This window comes from Scylla paramamosain, chromosome 22 (genome assembly GCF_035594125.1).
Source record: "Scylla paramamosain isolate STU-SP2022 chromosome 22, ASM3559412v1, whole genome shotgun sequence".
NCBI classification, from domain to species: domain Eukaryota; kingdom Metazoa; phylum Arthropoda; class Malacostraca; order Decapoda; family Portunidae; genus Scylla; species Scylla paramamosain.
Window position 1 is genome coordinate 4,842,501 of NC_087172.1, and position 15,000 is coordinate 4,857,500.

General features: G+C 40.7%; 1 protein-coding gene across 8 annotated transcripts in view; it reads left to right on the top strand.

Annotated features, from left to right (window-relative positions):
- LOC135111464 (uncharacterized) overlaps positions 1 to 15,000 on the top strand; it is a 176,557-nt gene that overhangs the window by 130,847 nt on the left and 30,710 nt on the right. For all 8 annotated transcript variants that reach the window (XM_064024763.1, XM_064024759.1, XM_064024766.1 and 5 more), the window contains 2 exons: positions 7,526 to 7,582; positions 10,757 to 10,834. In XM_064024763.1, coding sequence (XP_063880833.1) covers positions 7,526 to 7,582; positions 10,757 to 10,834 — 135 coding nt within the window. The remainder of the gene's footprint in view (positions 1 to 7,525; positions 7,583 to 10,756; positions 10,835 to 15,000) is intronic.

Sequence of the window (15,000 nt, forward strand, 5' to 3'; positions counted from 1 at the left end):
ACGTCTTTCTTCCAGTTCACTTACTCTTTTCCGTTCTTCTAACCTACTTTATTTAACCCCCTTCTTTCCTTCATTCTCCTTCCCAACTTTTCATCTCCTTGTTTTTTTCTTCGCTCTTCCAGTTTACTTTCATCTCCCTCCTTACCTCTCTCGAGTCTCCTCCCTTATAATTTTCCTCCCCTTCCTCTTACCCCGTTCTTCTAATCCATTTATTCTTCTTCTCTTACTTTAATTACCTCATTTACTGTTGTTCCTTTCTGTTCGTCCAGTGTGTTTACTCTTTCCTTCTTTCAACATCTCCCTTTAGCTCTCTCATCTCCTCTCCTTCCTTCCTTCCATTAAACCCCATTCACACGTCTCATTTCCTTCCCTTCCTTCACCACCAGGGAGGGGGAAAAAAACAAGTACCTCATTATTCAGTCTAAATCAATACACGTGCTAAGTGATGGCAGCTCGGGGCAATAAGCGATGAAGAAACAATGGTACAGTGTCTGCAATGCTTCGTAAAACTTACCGTGGAAGCTCAAACAACAAATTGGTCGAGTTTTATGTAGCGTCACGAACTCAGGTAAAGGTCAGACCGAGGCGCAGACAGGTAACTGCGTCCGTCCTCCCTTGCCTTGTTTTTTTGTTTTTTTTTGTTTTTTTCTTTAATTCGGATCCGTAAACTTGTGTGACTCAACTTCTGCTCCTTCTCTCTGTCTTGTTTCTTCTTCTCTCTTTCTTTCTCCACGCGTTCTATAGTTATTTCTCTTTTATTTTTATACGTGAAGTTTTTTTTAGTTTCTCCTTTTGTATTTCTTCAAGCATTCCTTATGTTTTTTTTTGTTTTTTTCTATTCGGATACGTAAACTTAGCCTCTCTCTCTCTCTCTCTCTCTCTGTCTGTCTTGTTCTTCCTTCTGTCTTTCTTCACTCGCTCTTTTGTCATTTATTTTTATTCTTATTCGTGAAGTTTTCTTTTGTTTCTCCTTTCCTATTTCTTCAAGAGTTGCTTATTTTTTTTTAAATTCTGATACGTAAACTTATGTGACTCACCTTCGCCTCTCTCTCTCTCTCTCTCTCTCTCTCTCTCTCTCTCTCTCTCTCTCTCTCTCTCTCTCTCTCTCTCTCTGATTTGTTCTTCCTCCATCTTTCTCCACGCGTTTTTTAGTCATTTATTTTATTCTTTTATACGTGACCTCTCTAATTTCTCTTTTTCTCTTTCTTCAATTTTTATTTTCATTCTTGTGCGTGAATTTCAGTGCCTCAACTTCTTCTTCGCTCTTTCTTCAAGCCTTGTTTGATTTTTATTTCCATTTTCATACGTAAACTTCAGTGTCTTAATCTCTCTCACCTTTTTCCTTTCCTCTTTCACCAAGACTTCTTTAATTTCTTTTCATTCTTATACGTAAACTTCAATGTCTCCACTTCATCTGTCTTGTTCCACTCTTCCCTCTTTCTTCAACCCTTTCCTTTCCCTTTCGTTTCAGAGATAATGGACCTAGAAACAGAAGCATTTTCGATTTTTTTTTTTCCAAACTTCCAGCCACCGTTAGCAATTCGTTTATTACTTTACTTTCCTTCAGTATCTCTAATTGCTCTTCCTTCCTTCATCCCTGTTAACTCCCCTCTTTCTTTCAGTTCTGTTAACCATCCTTCTCTCCTGCATCACTATTTACTATGTTATCCTTTTCCTTTAGCCTTCATTACTCTTCCTCTTTCCCTCAGTCCTATCATATCTTTTTCTTACCTCTAATCCTGTTAGTTCTCAATCTTTCTCTTAATCCTCTTAAATCTTGCTCTTTTTTCAGCCCTCTTATATTTTCTCCAGCATTATGAAAAGACTGAGAGTGAGATACGTAAAAATAGAAGGCAAAATCCGGAAATACAGATGTAGGTAAAGAGAAGAGAGAATAACGTTATAAAAAGGAATAAAGGTGTAAAGTGAAGCAGAAAAGTATCTTCCTTCTTCGTGACTGTCTGTGTGAGTTGGAAAGAACGGGGGAAGGTGGGTATCTCTGCATCTCTCTCTCTCTCTCTCTCTCTCTCTCTCTCTCTCTCTCTCTCTCTCTCTCTCTCTCTCTCTCTCTCTCTCTCTCTCTTTTCGTGACTCACTAAACACTTCCTACTCAGCAGAACCATTATTATTATTATTATTATTATTATTATTATTATTATTATTATTATTATTATTATTATTATTATTATTATTATTATTATTATTGTTATTATCATCTTTATCAAAGTTGCCATCATCACCATTATTATTATCATGATGAAGTTACTACAGGTCAAATTACTACTACTACTACTACTACTACTACTACTACTACTACTACTACTGCTATTACTACTGCTACTATTAGTACTATAACCACCACCGCCACCACAACAACAACAACAACTACTACTACTACTACTACTACTACTACGAGTATTACTCCAGCTTGTCTGGCCGAGGTGTGGCCCCGTCAAGTGATTGGTGGCCCAGTTGTCGTCAAGATGAGGAACTTCCCTTGTGCCTCCTTCAGTCTTGCGGCAGGTGGGCGGAGGAGGAGTGGGCGGGGCTAAGTGGATGTTGGCGTTAGTGGGTGGGAGTGGGTGAGAGTTAGGAATGTGGATGTATAAGTGTGGGTGAGGGTGGTGAGGTTACAGGAGGTAGGAGTGAAGGAAGGCGACAGGTGTGTGTGTGTGTGTGTGTGTGTGTGTGTGTGTGTGTGTGTGTGTGTGTGTGTGTATGTGTGTGTGTGTGGACGGGATGTGCGGAAGTCCCAGCTCACAACACATGACATTATCCTTTGTGGCGAGTGGCGAGACATGACCAACGGGTCCTGCACACACACACACACACACACACACACACACACACACACACACACACATACATGCACAAAGTTAAATGAAACAGTACGTGAAATAGAAACTTGGAAAGTAGTGTGTGTGTATGTGTGTGTGTGTGTGTGTGTGTGTGTGTGTGTGTGTGTGTGTGTGTGTGTGTGTGTGTGTGTGTGTGTGTGTGTGTGTGTGTGTGTGTGTGTGTGTGTGTGTGTGTGTGCGTGCGCGCGCGCGCGTCAAGGTTGGCAGGCAGAAGGCAGCAGGTAAGCAGTAATGAAGTTTTGCCAGCGTTGTTCTTGCCTCAGCCGTGACGTCAGGCCCGCGGCATCCGGGAACCTACGTACACACACACACACACACACACACACACACACACACACACACACACACACACACACACACACACACACACACACACACACACACACACACACACACACACACACACACACACACACACACACACACATACACACACACACACACACACACACACACACACACACACACACACACACACACACATGTACGTACTTGATATGTGTGTGTACCAAGTCAAGACTTCGCGACAGCCTTGAATTTGTGTGCACATAATTTTAGAATCTTACGTACATGGTAGGAGAGAGAGAGAGAGAGAGAGAGAGAGAGAGAGAGAGAGAGAGAGAGAGAGAGAGAGAGAGTTATGTAATTTGTATGGAAAAACATAAGTAGACTGTTGATAAACTCTACGGACCTCAGCCACCACCGCCACCACCTCCACCACCACCACCGCCGCCACTACCACCATCACATACGCCACCACCAATAATAGCAGCAGCAACCCAAAAATAATGTAATTGGTTGCTTTGAGATTATATAACTAGTTTATCACCGGTTGGAGAAAATTAATTATAATAGTAACAACAACGAGAACACCATCACCACCACCACCACCAACAACAACAACAGCTAAGTAACGTACCAAATAACCAGGAAAGAAAGTACACACACACACACACACACACACACACACACACACACACACACACAGAGAGAGAGAGAGAGAGAGAGGGGAGGGAAGGGGACTGCAAAGATGTACTAAGAAGGCTGGAGTACAGGATGAGAGAGGAAGAAGAAGGGCAGGAATGAACAGGAGAGATGGAGGCAAGGAATGAACGAAGGAGAGAAAGGAAGATACAAAAGGACAGGTAGGGAGAGGAGGGACAGGTAGACGGGAGTACAGGTGAGTTAGAGGAACAATGGGGAAGAGGAGGAGTGAAAGGCGTGGGGAGGGAGGTATGGGGAGGCGAGATGATGATGTGGGATGTGTTGGGAATGGATAAAAGGAAAGGAGAGAAGAAGAGATAGAGATAAGAAAGGATGGGAGAGAGAGAGAGAGAGAGAGAGAGAGAGAGAGAAAGAGAGAGAGAGAGAGAGAGGAGAGAGAGAGAGAGAGAGAGAGAGAGAGAGAGAGAGAGAGAGAGAGAGAGAGAGAGAGAGAGAGAGCTAACACCTCGTATTTGCGTAACCTTGAATTTCATACAAAAATTTATCTATTGTTAACTTTTGTATCTTCTTTTTTCTTTCTTTCTTTAATCTTTTTCACCTTTATTAAGCATTTGTCCACTTCTTTTCTGTAACATTTTTAGACTTTTTACTTTTTAATTCGTCCATATGAATCTAATTTACTGCATCTTTTCAACTCTCTCTCTCTCTCTCTCTCTCTCTCTCTCTCTCTCTCTCTCTCTCTCTCTCTCTCTCTCTCTCTCTCTCTCTCTCTCTCTCTCTCTCTCTGGATTGTTCTTCTTTCCTTCTCTTTCATTCTCTTTTTTTTTTATATATATATAATTTTCTATTCCTCTACTTATTCTTGTTTTTTGTTAATTGATATTCCTGTCTATTTTTTTTCTTATCATTTTGGATTGTTCTTTTCTTTTCTCTTTTGTTCCGTTTCTTTTAATAATATTCCATTTTTTATTATTCTTGGTATTTATTCGCATATCCGTATTCCTATTTATTGTCTTATTTTCTTTCTTTTTTTCTCTCTCCTGTTGTATTTTTCCGCTTTTGTTCTGCATTTCCTTGACATTTGATTTACATATTTGTTTATTCATTTATTCACTTGTTTACTCATAATTCACTGCTACTTCTTTCAATACTCCCATTCTTTTCCTTCTTTATTGTTTTATTGTTACTTCCTTTGTTATATTCGTCTTAATTATCTATTTATTCACCAATTTATTTGCTACTATCTGTCTCTTTATCATCTTTATTTTGCCTTGTGTTTTTCTTTCCTGTCCTTCTTTTCTTTCTTTTATTGTTTCTTTTTTCCTGCACTTCTGAGTATATTTCTTTCCTTGTTCATTTACTCATCACTATTCATGTCTTATTTCCCTCCCTGCTTTTCCTTTCTTTCCTTTTCTCAGTAAAAGTGCCTCGAGATGACATGTTTACTTTTTCCCTGAAGTGACTTTATTTTCCTGTTGTGCCTTTTTTAAATATATATATTTTTTTTTTTTTAGCAGTGCAGTGTCTTAAATTAATTATGCAGCCTAAGGAGAGACAAAATTTGCTTCCTTGTAATGGTGATGGGGAAGTGAAGGGAATTTTAATGAGGAAGAGGTGGAGGGAATGTTTTTAAAATGTGTAGCTGAATTGAGAGCAAGATAAGACGATGCATATGTATATACTCTCTCTCTCTCTCTCTCTCTCTCTCTCTCTCTCTCTCTCTCTCTCTCTCTCTCTCTCTCTCTCTCTCTCTCTCGCTTGTGTTATAGTCTCTGCGCTGAATATTAACAAAGAATGACCAAAAACAGCAAAAGAATCAACCAAACAAAAATATATATAAATAAATAATTGAACAGATAAATAAATAAAAAAACAACTTTCTACAATATCCACTACCATTGCATATTAAAACCAGTAAAAATTTTAAGCAAAAACTCCTACACATATTTTTACTTCCCTTAACCTCATTAGTATTAACCTTTTTTTTTATTATTATTTTATGCTTCCTCGTACGTTCATAAATTCATCTTACTGTTTATCAGCTTTGTTTATATTAGCAGGCTTGATTGTCCTGTTATTTCGTGTGTAGTTATGAGTGACAGAGAGGTTATGAGAGAGAGGCGTGGTGTTAAGGAGGAGGAGGAGGAAGAGCAGGAGGAGGAGGAGGAGGAAGAGAGAGGAAAGGAGGAATAAGAGGAAGAGCAGGTTAAGAGAGAGAAGTTTGATGTTGAGGAGAAGTTAGAGGCTAAGGAAGAGCACGAATAGGAGGAGGAGGAAGAGAAAGGAAAGGAGAAAGAGGAAAAAAATAAGAATAAGAGGTGGAGGAGGAGAGGAAATGGAAGAGGGTTGATTAATCGATTTGATGCTCGGTGGAGGAAGAGGAAGAGAACGAAGAAGAGGGGAAAAACAGGAGGAGGAGGAGGAGGAGGAGGAGAAGTTTCGCCTGACCGTCCTGTTTTCAGTTGAAGTGTAAACAACCTCTAATTGATTAGCCTTGTTTACAACGCCAAGACTAGGTACACTTCCTCTCACTCTCACTCCCCCTCCCCTCCCTTCCCCTCCCTTCTCCTCTCCTTTCCCTCTGTCCACCACTTGTTCTCCTTCACTCCTTATCCTTCCCTTCTATCACTTCATTTCTTTTCTCTTCCCTGTTCTCTTTCTTCCAACTCAGTCCTTTTCCAGTCGCCTCATTTCTCTTTTTCTTCTCTTTTTTTTATTCTTCTCTTTTCTCCATCCTTGCATTTCCCTCTTGTTCTCCTTCACTCATTATCTCTTCATTCCTTTTTCTTCCTTATTCTCCTTCTCCCCAGTCTATATTTCCATTCTTCTCTTCCTGTTGTGCTTCATTCCTCGTTCTTTCTATCTTTCCAGTCTATCTTCTCTTCAATCCATTGCGTTATTCCACCTCTCTATTTTCTTTCTAATCAATTTCTCCTAATTTTATCCTTCCATTCCCTCCTCTTCTTCATTTCTCATTATTTCGATCCCCTCTTCTTTTCTTTCTTTCCACGTTTATCTTCCATTGTTGTCCTTACTTCATTCCTTCATTCCCTTCCTCCTCCTCTTCTTCTGTTCTTCACGTCTCTCCTTCCACACTTTTCTGTCCTTTCTCATGTTTATTCTTCACTTATCCTCCTCACTGTCCACTCATTCCCCTCTCCCCTGTTCTTCTGTTCTCCTTTTCTCCTTCACACTTCATCATTTCTATTCTTCTCTGTCTTGCTGACGGAGACGCTGACAGAGTAGATCCAGTTTTGGAGGATGTGGCAAGGAGGAGGAGGAGGAGGAGGAGGAGGAGGAGGAGGAGGAGGAGGAGGAGGAGGAGAAGGATGCGTGGGGTTGTTCTGTGGAGGAAGATTTGCAGGAAGTAAAGAGGGTAGGATGTGTGTGTGTGTGTGTGTGTGTGTGTGTGTGTGTGTGTGTGTGTGTTGTCGTGGCGTGAGTGAGTGCATGGATAAGGAATTTCCTCTTAGTGCTGCCAAGAATGCTGTATATGTATTTATATTTTCAAGTACGTCTCTCTCTCTCTCTCTCTCTCTCTCTCTCTCTCTCTCTCTCTCTCTCTCTCTCTCTCTCTCTCTCTCTCTCTCTCTCTCTCTCTCTGTCACCTTGGATCCCTTATTTTAACAAATCCTTTACAGTTCTTATCCTCGTTACTATAATTCTAATCCATGCGAACAATTTATAACGCAATGCTAACCCTCCTCTCTTGTCCTTTGCAGGGCGGGGACCTTCTCGGTCTGCTTAAGAAGTTCAGAGTGACGAAAGAAAACGAGAAGGTGAGTGTCTACTGCTGCTGCTGCTGCTGTTGACATTTCCTGCTGGCGGGCCTTGTCGGCTTTTTTACGAGAGTGCCTCACAGAACGTGTTTCAGCCGTTCAGAAATTAATAAAAAGACAAAAAAAAAAAAAAAAAAACTTGCATTGGCTGGCTGACTCGCTGATTGGCTGATTCACTGGGTGGCTGGCTGACTCGTTGACTCGCTGACTGGCTGGCTAGCTGGCTGGCTGGCTGACTCGCTGACTGCCTGACTCTCTGGCTGGCTGGCTGGCTGGCTGGTTGGCTTGCTGACTCGCTGACTGACTCGCTGGCTGGCTGGCAGGCTGGCTGGCAGGCTGGCTGGCTGGCTGGCTGGTTGGTTGGTTGGTTGGTTAGTTTGCTGACTCGCTGACTGACTCGTTGGCTGGCTGGTTGGCTGGCTGGCTGGTTGGCTGGCTGGCTGGCTAGCTGGCTGGCTGGCTGGCTGGCTAACTCGTCGACTGACTGCCTGCCTGCCTGCCTGCCTGGCTGGCTGGCTAAGTGGCTGGCTGGGTAAATGGCTGACTGGCTGATTGGCTGGCTGGCTGGCTGGCTGAGTGACTGACTGACTGACTGACTGACTGACTGACTGACTGACTGACTGACTGACTGACTGACTGACTGACTAAGTGGCTGGCTGGCTGTCTGGCTGGTGGATTGGTCAGCTGGACAGGAGTCGTGACCGAGACAGAGGGAGTGCTGAGGCGAGTGTAGGTGATGACGTGTCGAGGAAGGACAGTGGCCCGTGTTCTCAGTAAGACTATTTTCTAAGGCCACAGAGGCTGGCTGGCAGGCTGGCTGGCTGGCAGGCTGGCTGGCTGGCTGGCTGGCTAAATGGCTGACTGGCTGATTGGCTGGCTGGCTGGCTGGCTGGCTGGCTGGCTGAGTGAGTGAGTGACTGACTGACTGACTGACTAACTAACTGACTAAGTGGCTGGCTGGCTGGCTGGCTGGTGGGTTGGTCAGCTGGACAGGAGTCGTGACCGAGACAGAGGGAGTGCTGAGGCGAGTGTAGGTGATGACGTGTCGAGGAAGGACAGTGGCCCGTGTTCTCAGTAGGACTATTTTCTAAGGCCACAGATGTGATTAGTCGTGTTCTCATGTTTCTCCCATTAATGATGAAAACTTCTAGTTAAACCATCACCTTATTTAATTGTATGTACACAATTGAAAACTCCAATGATAATTTTCTGTATAGGCTGAAAGAGCGGGTAGTGTGTGTGTGTGTGTGTGTGTGTGTGTGTGTGTGTGTGTGTGTGTGTGTGTGTGTGCAGGTGAAAGTAAAAGCCTACTTCTTTTATAGCTAAGTATATTTATGACTTATTTACTTCTAGGAGTTAATTAAGTGGTGAGGCTGTAAAATAATACCAAAGGACGAATATGTCATGTTTGTTAGGAGTTTAATCATTTATTCTCGCTGCTAAGTTGCGACACGGTAAACATTCCCAGAACCTAAGAAAAAATGTTTGCTACACTCGCCCCCTAAAGTTCTAGGAAATGGTAAGGCGTGACTACCAGTTATATGTAGAAAGATGTGTAATAAGACGCTAGTATGAAGCAATGTGAAACTCCTAGAAATATGTAGCTGGCATAATAATAAGACTGGTACGATGGCAGTACTCTTATAAATATGTAACTAGCGCTCTTAACTCATTACAGTGCATATACAATAAGATACATACTTATTTAGAAATCCCATTGAAATTCATAGTGTACAAAAAGGATTCAGCATTATCAGTCTGGGCAGCCTCGCAGGAACCCAAGTAGTCCACTCTGTAGCCTATGAAAATTGTACTAATGAACGCTCAGGTCTTTTAAGAAGTAAGCTTGTATGCTGTATATTGATAAAAACATAACATAACAAGAATCTAAGAAAATAGGGGAAGCTGCAAGAAACCGTTAGGCCTTCACGGTGCAGTTCTTGCATGAAACCTAACTGTCTATTTCCACCTGTCATCCTCATCCATAAATTTATCTAACCTTCTTTTAAAGCTCCCTGATGACTCGGCACTTACAACATGATTACTGAGTCAATTCCATTCATCTACCACTCGAATCAGAGCTACACATGATACGTCGTGTTCTCAAGGCTGGTTTTCTTACTGATGGTGTAGAATCTTGTCAAACTACTATTAGAATCATATAAACATCTCTCAAACCCCTAATAACTTTCACTCCCGCCAGTTGAAAAGTAAGAGATAGGGTGACAAAACGACTGAGAACACCGTGCCGTGTGGTGCCATACTGATCACCACTGGAGGGAAGGTCACAGCTACCTTCTCTAATCCTTGACTTGGCCCCTTCACTGACTACCCGCGTTTCACAATTATGTACATTATGCTGCACGTAAAGTAGTAATACTGTTCTCGGAATTTTGCCACTTTTCCTTTCAACACTAGATTTTTTATGCTTTTTTTTTTTATGTAAGAAGTGATCTAAGGACAACAAAAAAACAAAACAAACAAAAAAAGTAAATGAATAAAATAAATAAATAGATTAATAAATTTAAAAAATGCCCTCTGAACACATGCCAGTCCCCTTATAAAAGAAGTCAAATGTAGAACCAGTTACGTAATATTTTCTTTCCCGGAATATTCTCCTCACAATCTTCCGTGTTGTGTTATCGTACACTCGTTTACCCGGCACAAATATTTAAGCTTCCTGGAGGGCGTCCTTGAAAGAATGAACATGTCACTGGTATGAATTCAGGCACTTTTTTCAATACATCGTGAGTGAATAGTCATTGAATGTGTGCATGTATGTACTTTATTTATTTACTTATTTTAGAATATGGGAGGGCAAAAAAGAAAAAAAATAAATAAATAATAAATGATGATGATGATGATAATAATAATAATAATAATAATAATAATAATAATAATAATAATAATAATAATATAATAATAATAATAATAAAATAGATGTAGATTATTTAGTATCTGTCTAGTTCCAGATCTTAAAATACTTGTACCGCGTAATCAAATATCCTTAGAGAGAGAGAGAGAGAGAGAGAGAGAGAGAGAGAGAGAGAGAGAGAGAGAGAGAGAGAGAGAGAGAGAGAGAGAGAGAGAGAGAGTCTATGTAGCAAAAAAGAAAGAATAAAGTATATAAAAAAAAAGTACCCTAATGTAACGGTTTATTTACTTGTGTTTCAGGAGAGCGAGATCTTCACGCTTGCTAACCTGGACAACGGCTGCATCAGGAAGTTTATCGTGAAGAAGGTGGATGAGTCGGTGAGTGTACTGTGTGTGTGTGTCTGTGTGTGCTTGTGTGTGTGTGTGTGTGTGTGTGTGTGTGTGTGTGTGTGTGTGTGTGTGTGTGTGTGTGTGTGTGTGTGTCTGTGTGTGCTTGTGTGTGTGTGTGTGTGTGTGTTCGCTTAAACAGACCACAATCAGCTGTTCCTCCTTTTCGCTCCAATACAGTGTTATACATCTCAAGGACGGACCCAGAGACGACACATGAGGCAGAGTAAGACACCTGGAGTGTGGCGAGAGAGAATGTTAAATAGATGTTTTTTACTTAGCCGTATGTGTGTGTGTGTGTGTGTGTGTGTGTGTGTGTGTGTGTGTGTGTGTGCGTGTGTGTGCGTGTGTTTACCTTTTATGTATGTGCTACCTCCACCATTGCCTATTGATTGTGTGTGTGTGTGTGTGTGTGTGTGTGTGTGTGTGTGTGTGTGTGTGTGTTATCTTTGCCCTTCCACCACCACCACCACCTCTTGACACTCGGTGAATGAAGCTCGTTACACAGTTTCTTACATCATCTGTTTAATTTCCTTGTCTTTGTTTTATATATTCATTTACTTATATTTATGTCTTCGTGTTGTTTTATTGCCTGATTCAGACATACATGCGTTTATTCACTCAAAACATGAACTAAATCCATCAGTAACATCAATATACTTCCCCAATCTGCTGCCAAAAGAAAAAAAGTTTAAGAAAATATTAAACTCGTTTCTTGGCGTCTGCTATGAATTCTTCTTCCAGTTCTATCAATCAGTAAAGCAAGAAAACAAAAGCGAGCATGAACACCAGTAAACCTACCAGTCCTCCTGCTAAGACAAAATAGCATCGGATAAAAACATTTACTACATCGCTTACTGTCTTGTGTATACCATTTACAAATCTATCATCTAAAGCGATCATAAATACCAGTCAACCTTCCTAACTTCCTGTCAAGACAAAATAATATCGGACAAACACATTTACTACGTCTCTTACTGTTTTGTGTATTACATTTACAAATCCGTCTACTAAGCCGATCATAAATACCAATAAACTTCCCTGACTCTCCTATTAAGACAAAGGAGTATCACAAAAACACATTTAGTACGTCTCCTATCGTTTATCGCACATTCATTTGCAAACCCTATTAACTAAAGTGACCATAGATGCCAATAAACCTTCTCAGTTCCCCCGGCAAAACAAAAGAGGATCAGAACAACACATTTGCGACTACTGCAGTGTACCAACTGTTGCCCACGCGCAGAACGGAGCGACCCGCCTTGACCTGGACTATAAAAGAAAGGAAAAACAAAAGTTACTCATTATGGAAATCGATAAGCCACTTTCTCCCACTGTAAGCTTTTGAAGAGCAAATGTAATGAGTTTTATTGCATGGATACAAAAGGAACACAAAGGTAGAACGAATTGCAGAGGATATTATCCCTTATTTGAGTATTTGCGATAAACTTCAGTCTCTAAAGTTAGCGATGTACATACAACGTAGAAGAATAAAGATGAATGTTTCTCACGCCATACGTTAACTGAATAAAACTTGCGAATTCTATGAGTGGTGAAAAAAATAATGTTAGGTTCTTATTAGGAATGGATTGGAAAATTAAACTGTTCGTAAAAAAAAAAAAAAAAAAAAATGAAGAGGTAGATTTTGTCTTGCTCTTAAATAATATCGATGGTATTTGGTAAGAAAAATGTTAACTGTTGCCAGAAATAGATGGAAAAATATAACATTTGGCTGCCTAATCCAGCTGTACTGCATTCCTATTGCTACATTTTACCTTCGTTCCTTACACAATAAAAGGTGTTAACAGGTATACGAATCACGCATAACCGTGCGTAACACCAGGAAAGATTGACATTTTTCTTTCTCAAATGGAGGCGTTGTGCTGAAGGGGGAAGTTTAAGATAGGGAGAATGCATGACAAGAAAGATTAAGGCCATTGTCACTCGCAAATGGAGGCTGTGTGTGTGGGTAGGGAAGGCTAAGGGAGGGAAGGATGCATGCCAGAAAAGATTAAGACCGTTTTCATTATCAAATGGGGGGCGGAAAGCTGTAAGTAGGGAAGACTAAGAGAGGGAAGATACGAGTCAAATGGAGGCGGTGTGTTGGAGGGAGAGAAGAGGTTAAGAGGAAGAAAATAGAAACCAGAATATATTAAGACCGTTTTCACTCTCAAATGGAGGCGGTGTGCCGGGGGAGGGGTGAGTGCAAGCCAGTTATTTCCTAAGAGCGAAGGAGCAGGGCAGACTGAGAGAGTCCTCTGGTGGCGGGCGCGTCAGTCTCACCCCAAGGTCGTGTCAGGAGGGAAAAGTCAAGGATGATGCCAACACTGCCCTTTCTCGCGATGCCCCACACACACACACACACACACACACACACACACACACACAATACATATTGAAAGAAAACCTAATAATTTAGTCGAAGAACGAGACATGATGAATTTAAATTTGTCTTGTGTAAATAAAGATAACGCAAGAACACACACACACACACACACACACACACACACACACACACACACACACACACACACACACACACACACACACACACACACACACACACACACACACCCACACACACACACACGCACGCAATACATGTTGAAAGAAAACCTAGTAATTTAGTCAAAGAAACGAAACATGATGAATTTAAATCAGTCTTGTGTAAATAAAGATAACGTAAGCACACACACACACACACACACACACACACACACACACACACACACACACACACACACACACACACACCTGAAATATATGATATATTTTTTTCATTAATTCTTTTTTTATTATCCATTATTATTATCGCAATTTTCAAGGAAGACGAAAAAGGAATAAAAAAATCAGTAACAAGAGAGAGAAAATAATATAAACGAGTATAATGAGAGCAATAAGGGTAGGAATTGATAAGTAATTGCAGATTAAGTTAACGGAAGATATTAAGAACAGGTAGAAAAGAGTGCAGGAAAGTAACATAAGAGAGAAAAGAAAAAAATATTTTATAGTAAAAGTAAAAGGAGATAAGAGAGAGTAAAAGAAAGTAACGTAAGAAACCAAAAGGAGAAAATAATGCATAGTAAAATAAAATAATGAGATAAAGAAAAATAAGGGGGTAAGGGATAATAAAAAGGAAAGATATAACATTAAAAGTAAATGAAGAATTGCATATTAAGGGAATGAAAGAAAAAGAAAAGAATATGTTTAAGTAAAAGAGCTAAAAAAATAAGGTCTGAATTTTCAAAAGATAGAGAAAGTGAAAGGATTTAAAAGTGTCCTACTCCAGAGAGAGAGAGAGAGAGAGAGAGAGAGAGAGAGAGAGAGAGAGAGAGAGAGAGAGAGAGAGAGAGAGAGAGAGTTTCCCATTGCCACTGGATACTTGATCTTTATTTATTATTTTTTCCTTCCACATTTCGACCTTTCGAGCAGCGCTGCTAACCCGGTGTGTGTGTGTATGTGTGTGTGTGTGTGCCGATAATAATTCAAGTAGTAGTAATAGTAGTAGCAGTAGTAGTAATAGTAGTAGTAGTAGTAGTAGTAGTAATTTAAGTAGTAGTGGTAGTAGTAGTAGTAGTAATAGTAGTAGTAGTACTGGGGGTGGTGATAGTAGTAGTAGTAGTAGTAGTAGTAGTAGTAGTAGTAGCAGCAGTAGCACTAGTAGTATAAGAAATTTTCTTCTATGTTTTTTGCCTTTGTTCATGTGTGTGTGTGTGTGTGTGTGTGTGTGTGTGTGTGTGTGTGTGTGTGTGTGTGTGTGTGTGTATGTGTGTCGTTTACATTGAGACATTTACTTTGTCATCTCATGGATTGGTTTTTAATGGCATTGAAATCACCTCAGCTTTCTACATACACACACACACACACACACACACACACACACACACACACACACACACACACACACACACACACACACACACATACACACACACACACACACACACACACGTTTCTCTCTCTCTCTCTCTCTCTCTCTCTCTCTCTCTCTCTCTCTCTCTCTCTCTCTCTCTCTCTCTCTCTCTCTCTCTCTCTCTCTCAATATAATATCCAATGTTTATCCATACAATTAAGAAGTTACAGCACAATACCATAGGAATGTACAATTTTGGCATTGAGAGAGAGAGAGAGAGAGAGAGAGAGAGAGAGAGAGAGAG